The 22,639-nt window shown below is 38.1% G+C and overlaps 1 protein-coding gene across 1 annotated transcript in view; it reads left to right on the top strand.

Moving 5' to 3' along the window:
* LOC132882575 (phospholipid-transporting ATPase ABCA1-like) overlaps window positions 1-22,639 on the top strand; it is a 340,951-nt gene that overhangs the window by 34,689 nt on the left and 283,623 nt on the right. Inside the window, exons 2-6 of the mRNA XM_060915668.1 lie at window positions 2,975-3,068; window positions 3,247-3,388; window positions 5,284-5,411; window positions 14,922-15,049; window positions 17,764-17,958. Coding sequence (XP_060771651.1) covers window positions 2,975-3,068; window positions 3,247-3,388; window positions 5,284-5,411; window positions 14,922-15,049; window positions 17,764-17,958 — 687 coding nt within the window. The remainder of the gene's footprint in view (window positions 1-2,974; window positions 3,069-3,246; window positions 3,389-5,283; window positions 5,412-14,921; window positions 15,050-17,763; window positions 17,959-22,639) is intronic.

The raw sequence follows: 22,639 nt of genomic DNA, 5'->3' as shown, positions 1-22,639 counted from the left end.
GGGCACATTTTTGTGCTGTTGCTAGAATTTACACACAATTTAAAAAAAATATGTGAATTTTGTGAAAGAATTCAGTGATCCATTGCAATGCTGCAGAAAAATTGTATCTTCTTCTTCTTCTTCTTCCAATTATTATTAACTACAACAGCACTGCTGCTACAGCTGCTACTACTACTACTACTACTAGTAATCATCATCATCATCAGCAGCAGCATCATCATAACCAGAATTAATTTGTTTCATGGATGTTCTGCAACATTAAATAATTTAAAGTCAATGTCCCTCCTGTGCCAGGACCTGGTCTTCCCAGGCAGTCTCCCATCCTAGTACTAACCAGGCCCTTAAGGCACACTGGGCGGCACCGATTTCTGTTTCGATAGCCTTCAGTCTCTATTACATAGCTATGGTTACAGGAGAGCAGTACCAGTCCTCTGGTAGCCACTAGAGTTTGACTCCTTACTTGCCTCTGTATTGCAGCGTGCCTCACCAGATAGCAGTAGGTACGATTTTTATGATGGGCTTTGATATGACCCGACCGTGAATAGAACTTGTGATCTTAAATACAGTGGTGCTTGAAAGTTTGTGAACCCTTTAGAATTTTCTATATTTCTGCATAAATATGACCTAAAACAACATCAGATTTTCACACAAGTCCTAAAAGTAGATAAAGAGAACCCAGTTAAACAAGTGAGACAAAAATATTGTACTTGGTCATGTATTTATTGAGGAAAATGATCCAATATTACATATCTGTGAGTGGCAAAAGTATGTGAACCTCTAGGATTAGCAGTTAATTTGAAGGTGAAATTAGAGTCAGGTGTTTTCAATCAATGGGATGACAATCAGGTGTGAGTGGGCACCCTGTTTTATTTAAAGAGCAGGGATCTATCAAAGTCTGATCTTCACAGCACATGTTTGTGGAAGTGCATCATGGCACGAACAAAGGAGATTTCTGAGGACCTCAGAAAAAGCGTTGTTGATGCTCATTAGGCTGGAAAAGGTTACAAAACCATCTCTAAAGAGTTTGGACTCCACCAATCCACAGTCAGACAGATTGTGTACAAATGGAAGAAATTCAAGACCATTGTTACCCTCAGGAGTGGTCAACCAACAAAGATCACTCCAAGAGCAAGGCGTGTAATAGTTGGCGAGGTTACAAAATACCCCAGGGTAACTTCTAAGTGACTGAAGGCCTCTCTCACATTGGCTAATGTTAATGTTCACAAGTCCACCATCAGAACACTGAACAACAATGGTGTGCATGGCAGGGTTGCAAGGAGAAAGCCACTGCTCTCCAAAAAGAACATTGCTGCAAGAAGCGTTATGTTTGGAGAAAGGAAAAAACTGCATTCCAGCATAAGAACCTTATCCCATCTGTGAAACATGGTGGTGGTAGTATCATGGTTTGGGCCTGTTTTGCTGCACCTGGGCCAGGACGGCTTGCCATCATTGATGGAACAATGAATTCTGAATGATACCAGTGAATTCTAAAGGAAAATGTCAGGACATCTGTCCATGAACTGAATCTCAAGAGAAGGTGGGTCATGCAGCAAGACAACGACCCTAAGCACACAAGAATGGTTAAAGAAGAATAAAGTTAATGTTTTGGAATGGCCAAGTCAAAGTCCTGACCTTAATCCAATCGAAATGTTGTGGAAGGACCTGAAGTGAGCAGTTCATGTGAGGAAACCCACCAACATCCCAGGGTTGAAGCTGTTCTGTACGGAGGAATGGGCTAACGTTCCTCTAAGCCAGCGTGCAGGACTGATCAACAGTTACCGCAAACATTTAATTGCAGTTATTGCTGCACAAGGGGGTCGCACCAGATACTGAAAGCAAAGGTTCACATACTTTTGCCACTCACAAATATGTAATATTGGATCATTTTCCTCAATAAATAAATGATCAAGTATAATATTTTTGTCTCATTTGTTTAACTGGGTTCTCTTTATCTACTTTTAGGACTTGTGTGAAAATCTGATGATGTTTTAGGTCATATTTCTGCAGAAATCTAGAAAATTTTTAAGGGTTCACAAACTTTCAAGCGCAACCGTATGAACGTGTTTTTTTTCTGTTTTCTTTATAAATAGCAAAATGAAAACAAAACAAAACAAAAAGCTCCGTTATCCTGTAGTTTGTGTCCACTGCAAATCAATAGTTCTGACTATTGACTGTACTCTCTTCCAGGAGAGGATGACCTCAGCCTACACCACAATGCATGAGGGTTCACTGAAAGGTCTGATGAGCTTGAAAATGATGCAAATCATCAGCTATGATCTTCAAAGTCACCTGATCTTAACACAACTGAATCCCTATGGGAGATTTTGGAGCAACGTGTTAGATTGCGTTCTCTATTACCATCATCAAAACAATAAGTGTGAGAAAATTAAAGGGGAAAATGGATGGTCCTCATCTCTCCAGTACAAATACCAGAAATTTCTAGACTCAGTAATTTAAAAAATGCATATTAACGCTGTCCTCTTGGTTCAACAATGTGAGCTCTCATGAAAAGCCCATGTACAGGAGTCATGCATGTTTATGAAATCATCCTTAAGCAATGTTTTACCAGTTTTCCATAAGATTGGACCCAAAACTATTTCAGTATCTCAAACAAATGGAGTATCCTGTTTTGTGTACATCACACTGAAATGGAAATGATGTTCCATTTAGCAAGCAAGTGAGCATTTCTCAGTTTCTTTTCCTTTCCTCTTTGGTGTGTCCTCACTAGTTAATTGGTAAAATGGCACTTGGTATTTAAAAATAAGAGTTAGAAATGTACTTGAAACAGGTGTAAAAGTAGAGAAGTAGTGCTGTTATTGAAGCAGCAAAGACAGAGTGTACTATGATGACACCCTCTACATAAAACTGCAGCAATTTTGTAGCACTCCAAGCCATTTTTGAAGGAACAACGTGTTATTGGAGACTGCTTGCAAAGATTAAAACGTTGCTGTTCCTCTCTCTTTTTCTCTGACAGTTGCGGTTGGTAATTGAGCTAATATGGCCTCTGTTCCTGTTTTTCATTCTGGTGTGGGTGAGATCCACCAATCACCCTGTCCACAAAGGCCAGTGTAAGTGCTGCTCAACTTTTAACCATTCTTTTTTTTTTTTAATAAAGCCTGATGTCCAGTATGTCCAAAACACAGACACCAGAGTCAAATTAATTTGTTATCTTTACAAACCCATTTTATTGCATGATACAGTAATAGGCTAGACATATTCTCCTAATCCACATCTCTCCTCATGCAGGCCACTACCTCAACAAGCCGATGCCCTCAGCTGGGGTGTTGCCATGGTTACAGGGCATAGTCTGCAACATCCAGAATCCATGTATCAGTGAGCTAACACCTGGAGAAACCCCTGGCCAGGTCAACAACTTCAACGACTCCATGTCAGTTTACTTTGCTCTTTCTGCTGTTTAAAAAAAAAGGGGGTCCTCAGTTCATCATCTGATGAAAAGTCCAATCTTTCTGACCTACCATGAACCTTCCATAGCCTTAATACTGAAAATGTTGTATTGAATCAGAAAATCAAACACCAGGGTTCTTCTATTTAAAGAAATTTCAATAATAGTTGAAGACAAAGGGTGATAATCACAATGTACTTTATATCATTTTTATATCATACTTTATATCCATTTGCTCAGTGTTGACTCAAAAAAAAAGTGTATTTTTGCGCAGCATGGCCATGGATTCTAGCTAAATTCAGTACAAAATACAATATTCCATTTAGACCAGATATTCTACAACAATAATACAATGTTTTGTAGTGTACGCCCACAATCTACAAAATCTAGACAGTACATGAGTGATATTTATGTCTACAGCCTACTACAGCATCTAAAAGTGTAAGTTACAAATCAAACTTCACGGAAGAAGCAAAGTGGAAAATCTTTCGGATTAGCAAATTTTATGTAATCATATACCAATACGGTGCATGTATATTATCTATCATGGTCATGGGGGAAGCTGGAGCCAATCCCAGCTGACTTTGAGCAAGAGGCGGGGTTCACCCTGGGCAGGTCGCCAATCTATCACACCCCTAACACAGAGAAACAAACAACCATCACTCTCACATTCACACTTATGAGCAATGTAGAGTAGCCAATTGACCTAATTCTGCATTTCTTTGGACTGTGGGAGGAAACTGGAGCACCCAGAGGCATGGGGAGAACAGGCAAACTCCACACAGAAAGGTCCCAGTGGATTATGAGGTTTGAACTCAGAACCCTCTTGCTGTGAGGTGACAGTGATAACCACTGCACCATCATACCACCCCATATATTTACACATATTTGCACTTCACCACTGTGCCACCCCATATATTTACACATATTTGCATGTTATATTTACATTATATTTATATTTAAACCAGCACATTAAAACACATGAATTAACGCTCCATTTTGCAATGCCTTTGGCATAAAATTGGATTTATTCTCAAATATTATTTGAAAACAATATATGAACCAGACTAACCTGACAAACCCAGCAATTTGAGAGCAAACACAACACTGTATTAATGGGATATGGGGTTTGGGGCCCCTGTGTGCTTTAAATCAAAGCAGCACTATTGATTAAGAATTCCTGAATTTAATAAGCTGCTGTGAGACACACAATCCCAGTCGTCTCATTTGACGTGGTGAGCGCAGGATGCCTGCAGTTGTGGGAAAGTAATTAATTCAACATCATTCAATGTATAACTACTGTATAAAGAACTCATGCATGATCTTTCCCTCTTTGACGTATAACAATTCAATGTGCAGTAGATTTTTTGTGTATGTGTTTTATTATTTCTTTAAATAAGAAAGTTACCCATCATTCATCACTAGGATTTATATGGAGGGGTCGCTATTTATATAGGGAAAATTTATATAGGGGGCCATTTATATGTGGGGAAGCCATGGCCTCAAGGTTAGAGAAGTGGCTTTGGGATCAAAAGGTTGCTGGTTTGATTGCCTGGACCTGCAGGAAAGGCTGAAGTGTGCTTGAGCAAGGCACCTAACCTCCAACTGCTCCCCAGACTGCTCCCCAGACTGCTCTGGGTACGTTATACATCGCTCTGGATAAGAAGATCTGCTAAATGCCTGTAATGTAATGTAATGGGTGGGAAGTCATAAGGATTCACTGGTTATTAGGTTATCTTATGCTCTTGCACTTCTTCTTTTCTTGCTAACTTTTTTCAAATGCATATTCAATAACATAACCAAGTGGGCATTGCATTTGCTGTTTTTTTAACTATTCTTTACTGTGTAATACATTTATGCCCTTTTTCTCTCATCAACAGCATTGCAAAAGCATTAATAGAGGTTCAGACTCTCTTCATGGACTCGTCCCTGCTGTCTAGCATCAAACTTCTCTCTGATGATATGAACAAATGGACGTCTATCCTTGAGAATTTCAATACAGACAAAGGTAAAAAAAATAAAAATAAATAAATGGAAAGCCAACACAGTTTTATATCTCGCTATACCGGAATATTCAGTTAATTCATGCCCGCTACTACTAACACTTTCTTTCCCTGAATTAAATATCAAAGGTCTTCATTTCATGGATTTTACCCATGTAAGAAGATGAAAGGGTGAATCGTTTTAGCCGAAGGGTTTTATCAGACATGGACAAAGTTTCCACTAAAATCCATTTTGCTTTGTTATTTCTGGCGTGACTTATTAGCCTTGACAATGACCAAGGCCTTACATCAATCACTGACTAATGAGTGTATGAGTAACAACTGTTGGATTGTTGAGTAAGCTGTTGTATTCTCGGATCTAATTGGTCAACAGGTAATTAATATTCCTCCAACAGTAGTTTTGGGAGTAGTTCTGGCTACTATTGCACTGATTTTGTTGTAATATATTATCATTTCTATCATAATAACATACACAGGGTTCTTATTATAGATGTATGGTGGATGCTCCCTATGTGTGATTGTTGATATGGTGAAAATTTCTGTCAAGATCCATTTATTTGACATTGATGTTTGCCAAGATCTTTGGAGTGAAGGGGCGATGATGAGACTCATGTTTAAATGCTGCAAGTGAGTTTTCTTAAGGCGCTGAGACAGAGCTTCATCTGGATGAGGCTGATAATCAAAGTACAACTAAAAACTCATTACCTATTGTAAACATGCACTCACCTGCCATTTTAATAAGAACTTCTTGGTGATGCTAAGAATCCTGTTCTTGGCTGCAGGAGTGGAACCCAATATGGTCTTCTGTTGTTGCATGCTGAGATGCTTTTCTGCTCACCATGGTTGTAAAGATTGATTATATGAGTTAGTATATCCTTCCTGGCAGCTCGAACCAATCTGGCCAGTTTCCTCTGACCTCTCTTATCAACAAGGCGTTTGTTTGCACCCACAGAACTGTCGCTCACTCAATGTTTTTTTTCACACCATTCTGTGTAAACTCTAGAGACTGTTGTGTGAGACAACCCCAGGAGATCAGCAGTTTCTGAAATACCCAAACCAGTCCATCTGGCACCGACATCCATGCTACAATTAAAGTCCCACTTTGAGATCACAATCCCTTACAGAAAAAACACATGAATTTCCCATGTATTTCACATGTGATCACGTTACCACATGTGGTAACGTGTGGAATACATGGCATCAGATTTTGTAACATGCTACCATGTAGAGCACATGTGGAAAACATGTTACCACATGTGTAAAAGATTCCCACATGTGATTCACATAAAATTGGGCCAAAACCACATTTCCCATGTGCAAATAACGTTTCCCATGTGCAAAACACATTTTCCACATATTTCACATGTGAGAAATCACATGTGAAGTTCATGTGGTTTTTCTGTAAGGGATGTTTCCCATTCTGATGTTTGAAGTGAACATTAACTGAAGCTCTTGATTTGTATCTGCATGATTTGATGCATTGTGCTGCTGTCAGGGGATCGGCTGATTAGAGAACTGCAGAAAACAGCAGGTGGATGGGTGTTCCTAATAAAGTGGCTAGTGAGTGTATACAGTAATGTTGTTTAGCAGTTATCGTGTTTGTCTATGTGTATATTAGGGTTTAAATGTAGAGGTAGGCAGGGTGTCTTTCATTGTATTTGAAATAAAATCTTTAAATATAATTTTCTCAATTTTTCACTTTTTTGGAGTTGGCCATAATTTATACACAATCCTATTATAGATTAGTTAATTTTCAGAATGATATATAATAGAAAATGTCAAAATTTGACCTTATGAAGGGTTTTTCCAGGCCGCTACACAAATAACCCTGACTTTCATAGTTGTTTTACAAACTCTCACTCCATTGTTGTGTCTGTAATGACTGCAACCCTTTGTTCTTTCTCTGTTTGGATTTGTGTTTGAACATAGAGGCCTTCATGTTTACTGATTTTGTCTTGCTTGGGTTATTTACTGATTTAGTTTTCTCTCATATTTGCTGATTGCCTGACCATTAGTCTTCCTCACGTTTTCCTAGACCTTTCACTTGTTTGCAACACTGGTTTTAATAAAACCAGAAAACCTGCACTTGCATCCATCTGGGTCAATTGGGGAAGGGTTTCTTCTCAGATTGCATAAAGTTTGGTTGCTTTCTTGTGTTCACAAGTCACACAGTGATTTGCATAAATATTCACCCCTGTTGAACTTTTACACATTTTGTAGTGCTAAAACCTGGAACTGAAATTGACTTATGCCATGAATCTACAGAGAATATTAATATAATATAATATTTAAATAATATTGGCTGGCTTTTTTCATGGTATATCAGATATATTCCATTCAGCTAGCATGAAACTGAACAAGTTGAAGACGAGTAGCTGAATGGAATATATCTGATATACCACGAAAAAAAGCCAGCCAATATTATTATTATTATTATTATTATTATTATTATTATACATTCGATGAAACAATTATAGATTTTACAAAAAGTTGGGGGGGGGGGGGGGCTTACCAATATTGAATGCTGATTCTGATCAAATGTAATTCAGTGTTCTGTCAATCCAATGTACAAAGTCAAAGTTTTAACAATAAAAATGGCACAAGTCCAAAAAGCCTGAACAACAACCCAACTTATATACAAGCTCTATACAGGTTGAGAGTTCAAGTTCACAGTTACTTTTGGTCAGAGTTAATTGTTACATTGCAGTTGTTCAAAACAAAAGGGCTTTGCTGAGTGAAGTCCACGAGTGAAGTCCTCTTGTAAAAGTCTCCGTCACTTTTCCTCACCTCCAAATAGAACTTTATATTTCCGTTATAGTTCTCTTTTCCAGTTTTTCCATGTCCGTCGGTATGTTTTTCTCTTGTAAATATGTGTGAAGAATATCCAATGAAGTTTTGGCAGCCTTTTGGGTGTTCAGCACGTCTTTCTCTTTAAATCTTCTGCTTTTAATGAAACAAACCTCGCAGCCATTTTTGTGTACAAACTGTCAGTCACTCGCTAGTGCAGAAGTTTTACATCTTCGATGTGTTTCTTTTCCAGTTTTTCCATATATTTAATGTGGAAGATTAAATGCGTGAAGAATATCCAGGGACGTTTTGGTAGCCTTTTGGGTGTTCAGCTTGTCTTTCTCTTTCAAAATACTGTATATCTTCCACTTTTAATCTTCTACTTTAAATCTTCTGCTTTTAATGAAGCAAACTTCACGGCCATGTTTGTTTACAAATTGTCACAGTCACTCACTACCGCGGAAGTTTTACATCTCCGATGTGTCTCTTTTCCAGTTTTTTGATGTCTGTTGGTATGTTTTTCTCTTGTAAGTATACGTGAAGAATACATAATGAAGTTTTGATAGCCTTTCGGATGTTCAATGCGTCTTTAGTTTCAATTTTCAGTTTATTTATTTAGTGCTTAAATTTAGCACTGGTTTAGCCTCATCTTCTCTCTCTCCCGGCTGACAAAGAAATGATTGCATGCATGCGCAGCAGAAAAGTTGTCGTTGGATCTTTGCATGAGCTCCATTGTGTGATGTCGTGTTGTCTTGACAACATGCAATATTATAATAATATTGCATGCTCATTCTCCATTGGGGAGAGTGGCGTAATACATGGAGGATAAGCGATATGATAACAATTTTGCATGCCATCAATAAATGCACTAGACGGGAATAGAATACATGTTTTTATTCGATAGAAAAAGTGGCGGCAGCACGGTGGTGTAGTGGTTAGCGCTGTCGCCTCACAGCAAGAAGGTCCAGGTTCGAGCCCCGGGGCCGGTGAGGGCCTTTCTGTGTGGAGTTTGCATGTTCTCCCCGTGTCCGCGTGGGTTTCCCCCGGGTGCTCCGGTTTCCCCCACAGTCCAAAGACATGCAGGTTAGGTTAACTGGTGACTCTAAATTGACTGTAGGTGTGAATGTGAGTGTGAATGGTTGTCTGTGTCTATGTGTCAGCCCTGTGATGACCTGGCGACTTGTCCAGGGTGTACCCCGCCTTTCGCCCATAGTCAACTGGGATAGGCTCCAGCTTGCTGCGACCCTGTAGAACAGGATAAAGCAGCTAGAGATAATGAGATGAGAAAAAGTGGCCCGTATGTATAATGATAAATAATATTGAATTAGGGGGAAAAACTATATGGTTAGTAAAATTCTTTATTCAAATAAAAATCACAAACATAAGTATTCACATCCATTGTTCTGAAACCTAACTTGCCGTCAGAAGTTGAATGAAGTCCACATTTGTGTCACGTGACCTCAATATAAATTCAGATGTTCCTTCTGAGTCAGCCAGCAGAAATCGTCCAGCGATCGTGAGTTTGAATTCTGACAATTCTAAAGCTATCCATGGCTGAGAGTCTAAGTACGTACTGTAATATTGGTTATGCTCTCTGGGAGGGAGAGATGGGGTACTAATATGCAACTCTCAACCACAACTCTGTCTGTGAATTTATACATGCAGAAGGGGGTGGATAGCACTTTTCTCTCTGTGTTATAAAAAAAGATGTGGTTAGATGGCTTCATGTGTCTTGGAGGAAGCATGTGATAGTCTTCGCCCTCCTTGGTTGGTAGTTGTTGTATGATGGGGAGACCTAACTAACCTAACTGGTGGGTGGGAACTGGGCAAATGTAAATTAGGAAGAAAATCATGGACCAGCACTAAATATAGAATACAATATACAGTCTATGGAGTATTGTATATATAAAAATCTAAATGTTCCTGGAAGGCCATATAGTTTGTTAAAGAACGCAGTAGTAGCATGTGTAAAAGTTCAAGTTAGGTGAATACTTATGCAAGGCACAAGTTAATGTCATTACCAGGACCCTAATGATTCTAGCACTGCACACACATTCACACACATACACATGCAAGCTAATTTATGATGCTGATTTTCTAATCTGGAGTGGCAGGCAGTTTATCCTCCTGTTGTATCGTGTTCGTTAGGCTAATTCTGTCTAATGATATTCAAATTTCTCAGTGACCTCATTTGCAGATGGGCGGAAGAGGGCTGTATTGTTGGCCGTCAGGTAAGCACTCGAGGCACATTTGCATTTTGGAGATCACAGGCAGGTAATTTACAAGATTAAATTCATCAGGAGATCTGAGGACGCATAATTAACGAGTGACAGTGTCAGAGACAGGGTGAGAGTGGGCAGGTGGGTGAGCAAACGGGTTTGGCCAGTGGAAGCACAGAGTGGTTGGGATGTGACCAATCAATAGAAGGAGAGGATGGTGATGCTGCAGGAGTTTCTGCAGATGATGAAAGCACAAGGTGATGGCATTAATCTTGCTTCAAACAGAGTTCAGATTGAGGCCACTGTGTGTGTGTGTGAGTGAGAGAGAGAAAGAGTTCATTCTTATTTGAGCTGATAGAAATCAAATGAAACTGGAGCCTCTGATATTATCATCCATAATGCAAACACTAATTACTTCACCACCATTTCCAATAGATGCTTCCCCATCTGCTCTTTCTCTAATTACTGCTGCACCACGTGTTTGCACTTCAGCCAGGTGACATTTCAGAGCCGCATTTTCATTCTCGGCACTGAAATACTTTTATCTGCCAATATGAACAAGATACACGTTCAGCCTAGTTTAAGTAATGCATAATAGAAGTGGACGAAGCTTGACTAGACAGCTAGTTGACGAAATGAAAATAGAGATTTTCGGAAAAAAATTATCATAAAAAGTTGGGATGGTCTGGTGAAATTGAAATTAAAACTGAAAACAATGATTTGTAAATAATCTTTGACCTGTATTGCACTCAAAACAGGACAACAGCATGTTATTTGATGTTTTACCTCATTAAATTTATAGTTTTTTTAATAAACACATATCAATTTTGATTCTTGCAACACTTTTCAAAAAGTTGGGACAGTAAAGCATTGATCACTTTATAATGTTGCCATTCCTTCTCACAACACTTAAAAAATGTTTATGGACTGACGACACCAAGTAATGAAGTGTTTCAGGTGTTATTTTGTCCCATTCTTCCTGCAAACAGGTCTGAAGGTGTGTAACAGTACAGGGTTGTCGTTATCATATTTTGCATTTTAAAATTCTCCACACATTCTCTGTTGGGACAGAGGGGACAGGCACCCTCTTCTTCCACAGCCATGCCTTTGTACTATGTGCAGAATGTGGTTTTGCATTTTCTTGTTGAAATTTCCCTGGAAAAGATGTCGTCTTGAAGGCAGCATATGCTGCTCCAAAATCTCAGTGTAATTTTCTGCATTAATGCTCCATCACAGAAGTGTAAGTTACTTTTGTCAAGGGCACTGACACAACCCCATACCATGACAGACCCTGGTTTTTGGACTTGCTGCTGGTAACAATCTGGATGGTCCTTTTCGTTTTTGGTCCAGAGCACACAGTGTCCATTTCTCACAGAAAAGACCTGGAATATTGATTCATCTGGCCACAGCACATTTCCACTGTGTGATAGTCCATCCCAGATGTCTCCGAGCACAGAGAAGTCAATGGCACTTCTGGACACAGTGAACATAAGGCTTCTTTTTTTGCACAGTAAAGTTTTAACTGGCCTTTGGGGAATGAAACTCCGTATTGTAGTGTTTGATAAAAGTTTCCTAAAGTAATCCCAAGCCCATGTGGTTATATCAACTATAGATGAATGATGGTTCTTGATGCAGTACCGTCTGAGGGATTAGGGATCACGGGTGTTCAGCTTAGGCTTGGGCCCTTGCCCTTTACACACTGACATTCCTCCAGATTCCTTGAATTGTTGAATGATATTATGCACCATAGAGGGTGAAATATACAAATCCCTTCTTATCTTTCTTTGAGTAACATTGTTTTTAAACATTTCAATAATTTTCTCATGAATTTGTTGACAAACTGGAGATCCTCAGCCTATTTTTGCTCCTCAAAGACTAGGCCTTTCCTGGATACTGATTTTGCACCAAATCATGATTACAATCACCTGTTGACATCACCTGTTTCAAATCACACCATTATTTAATTGTTTCACCTCAATACTAGCTCTAAATTGCCCCATCCCAACTTTTTTTTTTTGAATGTGTTGCAGGCTTGAAATGCAGGAACGGATGTATATTAACAAATGAAATGAAGTTGACCAGACAAAACATAAAATATCTTGGGTTCATACTGTCTGTAATGAAATACAAGTCAAAGTAAATTTAGAAATCAGGTCTTTCCTTTTTTTATTTGCATTTTCCATCCTATCCCAACTTTTTCTGATTTGGGGTTGTAGGAAAAGTAACAAATGACAGTTATATGGATGTATACACAGAGTTGCATAACACCTACCAAGACATAAGCATGGATAAGACCTGACATAAGCATGGATAAATGCTAATTCCAAGACATATATTATTTAAAAAAGGTCAAGATGATGCAAGACTGACGTTATAATTTCATCGCAGCTCATTTTGTATACTTCTTGGTAGTTGTTATGCACCTAAATAAGATTATACCTAAATAAATATTTATAAAGGATTATAACAACAGACATTTTTTCATTGTAATGACTGCTTGAAACTGCCTAACTGACTAAATAAGAATGAGGATTATGACATACTGTGGGTATTTGTCTCTATGAGGAAAAATAGCACAACATAGTACAGCAATAGGACCATATTCACAGAGCTACAGTACATAACATCTATATAAGCCAATCATGACACAGGGTGTCATAAAGATTGCTTGAAATAAAACATGTAATAGTCTAATTAAGCATTAACATTGTGACATTTTCATCTCTGTTCATAAGGCTACATAACACCTACATAAGACCATAATGAGACCTGACATAAGCATGGATAAATGCTAATTCCAGTACACACACACACATATAAAGTCAAGATGATGCAAGGCTGATGTTATAACTTCATGGCAGCTCATTTTGTATAATTCTTGGTTAGCAAAATCACATGCTGACAGGGTGAAATAACCTGCTATGATTTTTTTTTTTAATGAGTGCTTATAGCAGTGCCAAGGCACTCTTATGACAGTAATGTCTATTTTCTCTGACCTTGAACTGACTCTGACATACCAGTGGTAGAGTAAGTTTTATGACGTTCTTAATCAACTTCATAAAGAGTGCCATAACACAACCGTACATCAACAATAATCTATGTCAGGTATTATGCCAATTTATACATTATGTCACCACAGGTGCCATGCCAACTTATTCCATGAGGAAAAATAGCACAAGACAGTAATAGTGCAATATTCATAGAACTACAGTACATACCGCAGCAACTACATAAGCCCATCATGCCAAAATGACATAAACAACAGTAAACATTCCTAAAGGCTTATAACAACAGACATTGTCATCAAGAGTAAGAAATAAAACACTAACCGACTGAATGAGCATTACTAATGTGATATTTTGGGGACTTTTTTTTCCCCCATGAGGAAATACATGTTGCTAACATTTTATTATCAGGGCTTCATGATGCTTAAATCAGCACTGACATACCAGTAAGCACTGACAAACTGTAAACTTACATGAACATGTATAAATATCTGATAGTTTTACAGTATGTTAAATTCTGACTTGTATTAGAATTTCCTGACAGTTCACTTGGTAACATGGAGTTACATGGTCAGATGCATATAATCTTGAAAGTATACTTTGGCAAGTTTTTGATGAATGCTTATAGCATCACTATGTCATTGTTATGACATATAGTATGTGCGTTCTAACTCTGATATACCAGAAGTACAGTGAGCTATGTTCTAAGTCGACTTGAAGAGTGTCATAACACAATCTTATGTGACAAATAACTATGTCAGGTTATGTCAGGTCATGTTGCTATGAAGCACTTATGTAGGTGCTATGTAGCCCTATTAACAGATAATGATATTTATTTAAGCCAGATAAGGGTAGGAATGTTGGAGAAGTTTTTTTTTTCCTTTGTGTGTGTGTGTTTGTTCAGACATAGCTGTGGGTTGTTGAATCTGTGTATTTCATGACAGACAAACAACTCTTTAAGGACCAACATGTGTTTAATAAGTCTCAGCATCTCCCACAATGACCATCTGAATATTATCATCTTCCCACATGCTACACACCCACACACATACACACAAGCATGCAACGTAACATAAATCTAATACACACCTCCAGCTTTCTATTAGAAGGCACACCAATAAGAGGATAATAAAAGACAGCCTCTGCGGTAGGAGAATATTAACGTTGCTTCACACATGGTTGATAACGTTCATACGCGGCAGATTCAGTTAGCTGGTAATTAGCAACCACTTATAAGCCTGAAATCTCTGTGAAAATAAGTTGTTGATTACTTTTGGCTTCAATTTCAGTTCAGTGTCACATTGCAACTGATGTGTTTAAACTATATTTGGTTTGTGCACAGGCAGAAAAAGCACGCTGAATCAAGACTGATGAATTTGTTGAATTAAAACCACTTTTCATAAAGAGATAACATTCTGTGTCATACACACTACTTCCTTTATGTGTGTGTGTGTGTGTGTGTGTGTGTGTGTGTGTGTGTGTGTGTGTGTGTGTGTGTGTGCAGCTCGCCCAATTCCTTTGCGTAGTGTGCTGAAAGATAATGAGACACTCTCCGAGTACCTGAAGAGCAACCTGTCAGTATCAAGTGCAACTGCCCGGAGGCTGATGAGTGTGAAGCTCCAACTCAATCAGGTACAAACCCATAGTCCATGAAACTTTGAACAGATCAGATCAGGAACTACTGGCTGTATGTGTACAGTATGAAGGGACTTGTTACTAGAACCTTAGAATACGAGAATGAAATTGCTTAGCTTTCTTGAGTATAAACTTCAGCAGCAGTAATCCTGTCAATGATGCACAGATCTCCATCAAACCCCGAGTTCAATCCATGTGTTATTAGCAGAGTTTGAACCATGTGTTATGATTTCTTTCAATGCGTCATTCCTCTTCAGATAGTTCAGAACAACATACCATTTAAAGGGCAGAAAATGTCAGGTCATTCTGCGTTAATATGACAGACTCAAGTGTGACAGTTGTGGTGTTGAAGGAACTCACATGTCACACTTCAGAAGAGTGCTGTCAAAAGAGTATGACCTTCACTGTGATGGACATGACTGTCATCATATGAGCTCTACCACCAGCTCTGACAGTTCCTCAACCTCAGCTCCATCACGCGAGATCATAATTGGTCTCAAATAAGGATGTGCTCAAGAATGTTCCTGCTTGCTGTAATATTATTGCAGTGTTTTCTAATAAATACAAAATAGTAGGGGGTGGCACAGTGGTGTAGTGGTTAGCGCTGTCGCCTCACAGCAAGAAGGTCCGGGATCGAGCCCTGTGGCCGGCGAGGGCCTTTCTGTGCGGAGTTTGCATGTTCTCCCCGTGTCCGCGTGGGTTTCCTCCGGGTGCTCCGGTTTCCCCCACAGTCCAAAGACATGCAGGTTAGGTTAACTGGTGACTCTAAATTGACCGTAGGTGTGAATGTGAGTGTGAATGGTTGCCTGTGTCTATGTGTCAGCCCTGTGATGACCTGGCAACTTGTCCAGGGTGTACCCCGCTTTTCGCCCGTAGTCAGCTGGGATAGGCTCCAGCTTGCCTGCGACCCTGTAGAACAGGATAAAGTGGCTACAGATAATGAGATGAGAATGAGACAAAATAGTAGCATAATTTCAAGCATAGGGACACTGACCAGGCAGTTACTAAGGATGAGTGATTGAATACTTGTCTGATTGATTCCGGCTTGATTACTTGTGTGTGTGTGTGTGTGTGTGTGTGTGTGTGTGTGTGTGTGTGTGTGTGTGTGTGTGTGTGTTTAAATACACACATCTAATCTCATTTGGACAATGTACACTGAAATTTAAATTCTGGGCTGGATATATGCAAAAAAAAAAAGCCATTTGAGGACAATATTAAATATATAAATATGACGTTAATTAATGAGTATTATTATCCTTTTAAATTATCTCTTAGTTTGATGTTACAACATATTTCATTTGATAGCAGAGAAAAAAATCTATCTTGTTATCTGCTTCTTCAGTCAGTATATTTTTTTTCTGGTTCAAAGGCAAGTGTTTGGGCTTGAGGGTGTTCATGCGTATAGAGAGTTTTAGTAAACCGGGAAGTTTTGATGCTTTTGCCAACCCCATCGCTCACCACATACACTCTCATACATTCACTTGAAGTCAAACAAAACCCAAAAATAAACACCATTTGTTGATCATAGCAAGTGCCCTGATGTGCCCTCTGCATGTTTAAATTAAAAATAAAACTTTATAACAAGAATTTATCCATTTTAAAAGTTATGATATTGCTAAAAATAAGCTTACCTGGATGTAACCATTTGCACTGAAACCGAATATCCAGCCGTGATATTAACAGCACCCAAGAACGCCGTTTACCTTTGTTACACAGAGTCATCAAATAAAGGTTTCTAATTCTAAAAGAAATCCCCAGGCACCACTGCTCTCTGTCTCTCTCTCGGTGTTTTCACTACTTCAGATGTGTTGAATACAGAGAAAGAACATCACTTTGCTGTAATCTATATGTGACAAATAAAGGCTTCTAATTCTAAAAATCTAATCAGAAATGTTCTGTAACCATGTGATTTTTACTGTGAACAAAACACGTGAATCTACAGACTTCACTTTTATGAAGCTTAAATCTCACTCGGCTAGATAACGCATACGCAGTACTGACACAGATAATAGTAAACAAGCCCATTGCCATAGCAACATGATTCTTGCCGTTTAGAAAGGTAACTTTTCTCAGTGAATAAGAACAAACAAAAGCATGTCACGTAAAACAATCAATGATCAGGCTCATTTTTACACCCAAACGCTTGACACTTGGGCATCTTTAGGGTTGTTTACAACAATTTAGAAGCGATGTGTCCATGAGATCCACTCACCTCGGTAAGTCATGTAGCATGTAGGTGACATCACGATTTGTACTCAGAGCATGATATTTGAACCTCGTAGAGAGTAAGATGGCAGTGCACAGGAACATTGTTTTTCTTTTGAAATAAAATCTGTACACAGTATTCAGGTACAAATGTACTCAAACATGTCTTGTATGGATATTATCTGCCAGTATAAAGGAGTTTAATTTTTGGCTTTTGTTTGGCTTTAATTTTGTTGACAGTGGAGTTTTGGGATGCTTTATTTCCCAGAATGCCCTTGTGCCCATGTTACCTTCTGGCTCTCCCTTTTAGTTATGATGTCATAGTATGACTCTATATCTGGAATCAGCTTAACATTGAATATTCATAACTTTCCCTGTGGAAATATTGATGTATCTGACTTTGAATACAGCCCTCTGTGAATCTCACACAAGGTCAGGGTGGTTTTATGTCAAACTCTGTGCTCTGTGAGTTGTGTTATTTCTCACATCATCACGTCTCTGTGTAGTTACCTGCTCTCTCACGTGAGACGGACTTGCGCTCCACTCTGTGTAACTCCTCTATTGACCGCTTCCTGGAGTTTAACTCAACAAGTCAGAGACAGGAATTCCAGAACATCACATGCTCCCTGACATCGGATCAGCTTCAGCAGACCAGAGCAGTTCTCGTGCAAAATCTGGACAACCAAAAACTCATGGCTGCTGTAAGTAAATCTTATACCTTATATATGAAATTTATATAAAATACATTAAAAAAACAAGAAAAAGGATCTTGCTTTGGCTCAGAGGAGACAAGATCTCTTTTCTTTTTAAAATGTGCTTCTGAATGAATCCATGATCATTAATCTCAGTTAACATTTATATATGGTCAAATTAAGCATACAGGGAACTTTGATGCTTTTTACGAATGGACTGTTGGGAAAATTGTACTATTCCATGTACCTAAATCACATTTTTTTTCCATTTCATTTAGACATAAACATGAAAGTTGATGTCCATTTCTGTCATTTCAGAACATCTTTTGCTCCTTTCTGAATTAAATCTGCAAAGATGTTGATAATTTTTAGTTATAATTCTGCCAAAGATGTAGAATAATTAACTTTTTTTTGTCTGAAAGGTTCCTTTTTTGAAGGTCCTATTGTGAAAACTGAGATGATTTGTTGCCTTGGAGCACAAGCAAAACTTATTGTGGGAATAGGAAATATTCCCTTTATATTCCTTTCAAATCCTCTTGAGCCTTTGTAGAATTATGGCTTGATTAGATGGGAGGGTTTGCTATATTCTTTTCAGCAATTTCGAGATGCAAAGATGAAAGCCTGACATGCCGGAGGTTATCTCTGGAAGAACCATACATGGTTCTGTGTGTGTGTGTGTGTGTGTGTGTGTGTGTGTGTGTGTGTGTGTGTGTTAAATAAATGATGAGCGCCGACACTTGCTGAGAGAAAAAAAAGTCCATTTGAGATTATAAAGGCCTATAAAGGCCAGAAACCGTGCAGCAGCTGAAGAGACAGCAAGAACAGATGAAGCACTTTTCTTTTGACCCAACGAGGGAATATGATAAAGAAAGAGACTAAGCGTGTGTGTGCGTGTGTGTGTGTGTGTGTGTGTGTGTGTGTGTGTGTGTGTGTGTGTGTGTGTGTGTGGGTGTGTGAGTGAGTGAGAGAGGGAGAGAGAGAGAGATTTTGATTAAGTCTATGTTCCCTGTTTTTCTAATGGATGTCCGATAGATAGATAGATAGATAGATAGTTAGATAGATAGATAGATAGATAGATAGATAGATAGATAGATAGATAGATAGATAGATAGATAGATAGATTGATATACTTTATTGATCCCAAGCTGGGAAATTATGTTACAGCAGGTAAGTTATCAGACATAAAAAAAAAACACTGTACAACATAAAATAGAATGAAAATATATCCCAGAACAAGCCAACACAATATAAAGATAAAAATGTAACAATAAAAAAAATTATATATATATATATATATATATATATATATATATATATATATATATATATATATATATATATATATAGTGCAGATGTAGATGTGCATTAATAGTACTAAACACACAAAAAAATTAGCTAAATGAATACAAAAACTGTACAAAAGTGGCAGTATTGAAGAAAGATAATTAAATAAACAAATAAAATAGGTACCCTATGGGCACATGTGGCTACTGCTTATAAATAAAATTGTTTTTTTTTCTGATACCATGTCCATACAGTAAATATAGCAAATATACATGTTATCAATTATATTCGCCTCATCTCTTGCAGGCATCACCAAGCTGCGAGCAGCATCAGGGCTTGTAGTATTTTGGTTACCAATTTTGTTTACTGTGTTTTGTTCAGAATTCAGTGCTGTGAACTAGATCTGTTTTCAAAATAGTAAGAAAGCACTTGTTCATGAATTGTCTTAGAAGCATTATTTAGTACGAATGAGCAAATTTTGTTTCACAGTTGTAGTGTAAAGACTCTAAAATTAAAAAAAATAAATTAAACGAATAGCAGAAGTTTGACCAATTATTCTTTGAACTTTACTCTTAGTTTTCACAAAGGAGCTGATTTTATTCTCACATGGGACTTTTGTAATTGCAAACCAAGCGGATCGTTCCAAAGATTCCAACGTTGTCTTTGCTGCCTTCTCAAGTTTTTATTGAATGGCTGGAATTCTTGGTGTAAATATCTGCCAAAAAGCTTAAAAAAAACTTACAAAATTGTTCATTTGACCTTTCAGAAGGACCAAACAAAAGCTGCGATAATCAAAAGGTAAATTTTCTTAAAATAAACACCACTTACTTGATATCGAATAAGTAGCCTTGGCAAACCATGAGGTGAATTTTGTTTATCTTTTTATCTGTCGATTATCTTCCGATACTACGAAGTTATAATGAAGTTTCTCTTATTTCATTTCTGGTTCTGAAGTTTAACAGGTAATCAAACTTGATCAAGATAAGTGCTGATTGGTTATGAAGTTTCACTATTGTTACACTCATTCTTACATTCTTACAACATGATGGTATAGTGGTTTCACCTCTATGAGGCAGTAGCCACAAAAAACAAGTAAACTCTAAAGGTGCAAAGTGACAGGAGGACCAGGACCAGGGTTATAAACAGAACTATACAGCGCGAGGCAGCACGGTGGTGTAGTGGTTAGCACTGTCGCCTCACAGCAAAAAGGTTCTGGGTTCGAGCCCAGTGGCTAATGGGAGCCTTTCTGTTTGGAGTTTGCATGTTCTCCCCGTGTCTGCGTAGGTTTCCTCTGGGTGTGCCGGTTTCCCCCAAAGACATGTGGTTAGGTTAACATGGGACGGCCTTGGGCTGAAGTGCCCAAGAGTGGTGGCGCGCACGTATGCAGCGGCTTTGCTCTCCTACGATAAACTAAATTTCGTTGTACATTTGTGCAGTGACAATGAAGGCATTCTTCTTCTAAAGTTCATAGTTCTCTCCGTTGATAATGTGCAATAATAAATAAATACATACCGTAATTAAAAACAGTTGAATTGAGAGTTTCTAAATATTAAGTAAATTCCTAATGCAACAAATCCTAGGACAAACACTTCGATTGAGTAAGTTACCAATCATTTAACCCATTTTATCTAATGTCCTCATTTTCTACCAGTTCTAGTCTTTGGTTCCTATAAACCTTACTTTCTCATTGGATCTATCTTGATTACAAATTTTTGATATAAAATTATTGACAGTTCCAACCACATTTCCAGTCAAGATCAAACACATCACTAAGCACACTTTAGTATTCATAAATACAAGCATATAAATACTGCTATGTCCATAATAAAGCTTATATACTCTGGATTCCCCAAGAGTTCTTTGGATTCTCAGGTTCCTAAAGTGCTTCTACTTCTAACCTTCACTAAGGGTGAAGGTTACATATTTGGTGACTTTAGTCTGAAAGTTACATGAATATTTGTACATGTGGAAAATTAGGCATATTCAGAGATGAGTTACTGAAGCACTTAAGTCTGTTTTATCAGTATAAAGAGGTCATGGTAAGGTGAATAGCAAGTGGGAGGAAAAAAGCAAGACTAGATTCAGAAAGCAGAGGACAAACAAAGATCACAAACAGATAAACAATCACAAATAACACGGCTTGGTATGTCCAGAGATGAGGCTACACTGAGCAATACTTCGTGCTGACTAAATGCTTGAGTGTGTGTGATTAAGTACAGCTTTGTGTCTCAATTCGTATATGTCTGCACTTATACTTGCTATTTCGAGTGTGCAAGTGTGTTCACACTGACAAGTATGGCAACATGCACGATGACTTCCTGGATGGTGTGTTCAGTGTGCAATGTTTGACACTTCTCACTCTCAATGGTCACCATCTTGGCTATGTAGCGGAAGGTGATGGACCATGAACCTCTTTTCAGCCAGTTGGAGAAGGCCACATTGTTGACGCAGATGACAATGTAATTTCCACATATCATGAAATATCTATGCACACACATGAGGAGAATTAAACATGCTTTCATTTTTAGGAGGTGAGCAAAAAAGCCAGCGGATATTTTTTGCCAGGTGATGCAACGATCGCGTTCAAATGCTCCGAATGTCATTTCTGATAAGTGCACAATGACGTGTCATGTTCCATTTGAGACAACACGACCATGTTGAAATTCACGCACTACACAAGTAGGTGACAAAGTGTACTATTATCAATGGCATTTCTAGCTTGCATGACACAAGTCAAGAAAGGTCCCCTGAATTTACATTTGTTTCCCAATTATATATGCACGTCATTATGTACAATTTATCAAACTTTCAGAATAGGAACCAAATGAACCATACAATATCTTTGGTGAATTTTAGGCATAAAGACTCAATATATAACAAAAGATACATAATATCAGCATAATATAGATGTCTTTTCAGTTGGTGTATAGCTCAGGACCGTGTCAATACAATAACAAGAAACCTTTACGATGTCACCTCAATAAAATTAATAATCAATAATGTGCTCATTTGGTGGTAATTGTTTTGCTGCAGGCTACACACATTATCATGATGAAACTACGTGAAATTACAGTCTATCCAATGTTATGGAAGTTAGTTGGACAGAAACTGGAATATTGTCATCCTATGTGTCACAGCATAGCAATCAACATAGTAACATATGCTAACAAATATAAGCGTTATACTCGCCTATTTCATTAAATGCATAATATTATACCCATAAAGAGATCACATAGATGCATACTTTTATCTTTTGCATGTTTCCACCCATTTTACTCTGCATTAATCCTGTACATGACTGAAAGTTGGCCTAGTGATTAGCATGTCCACCTCCCGACCGGGAGATCTACATGGTCATTTTAAGGCATGCGTTCTACTCACAGTAAGGTCATACCAAAGACCATCA

The sequence above is a fragment of the Neoarius graeffei genome, chromosome 3 (assembly GCF_027579695.1).
Source record: "Neoarius graeffei isolate fNeoGra1 chromosome 3, fNeoGra1.pri, whole genome shotgun sequence".
In the NCBI taxonomy this organism is placed as follows: domain Eukaryota; kingdom Metazoa; phylum Chordata; class Actinopteri; order Siluriformes; family Ariidae; genus Neoarius; species Neoarius graeffei.
The sequence above is the reverse complement of the archived record's forward strand: the minus strand, read 5'-3'. Positions and strand labels throughout refer to the sequence as shown.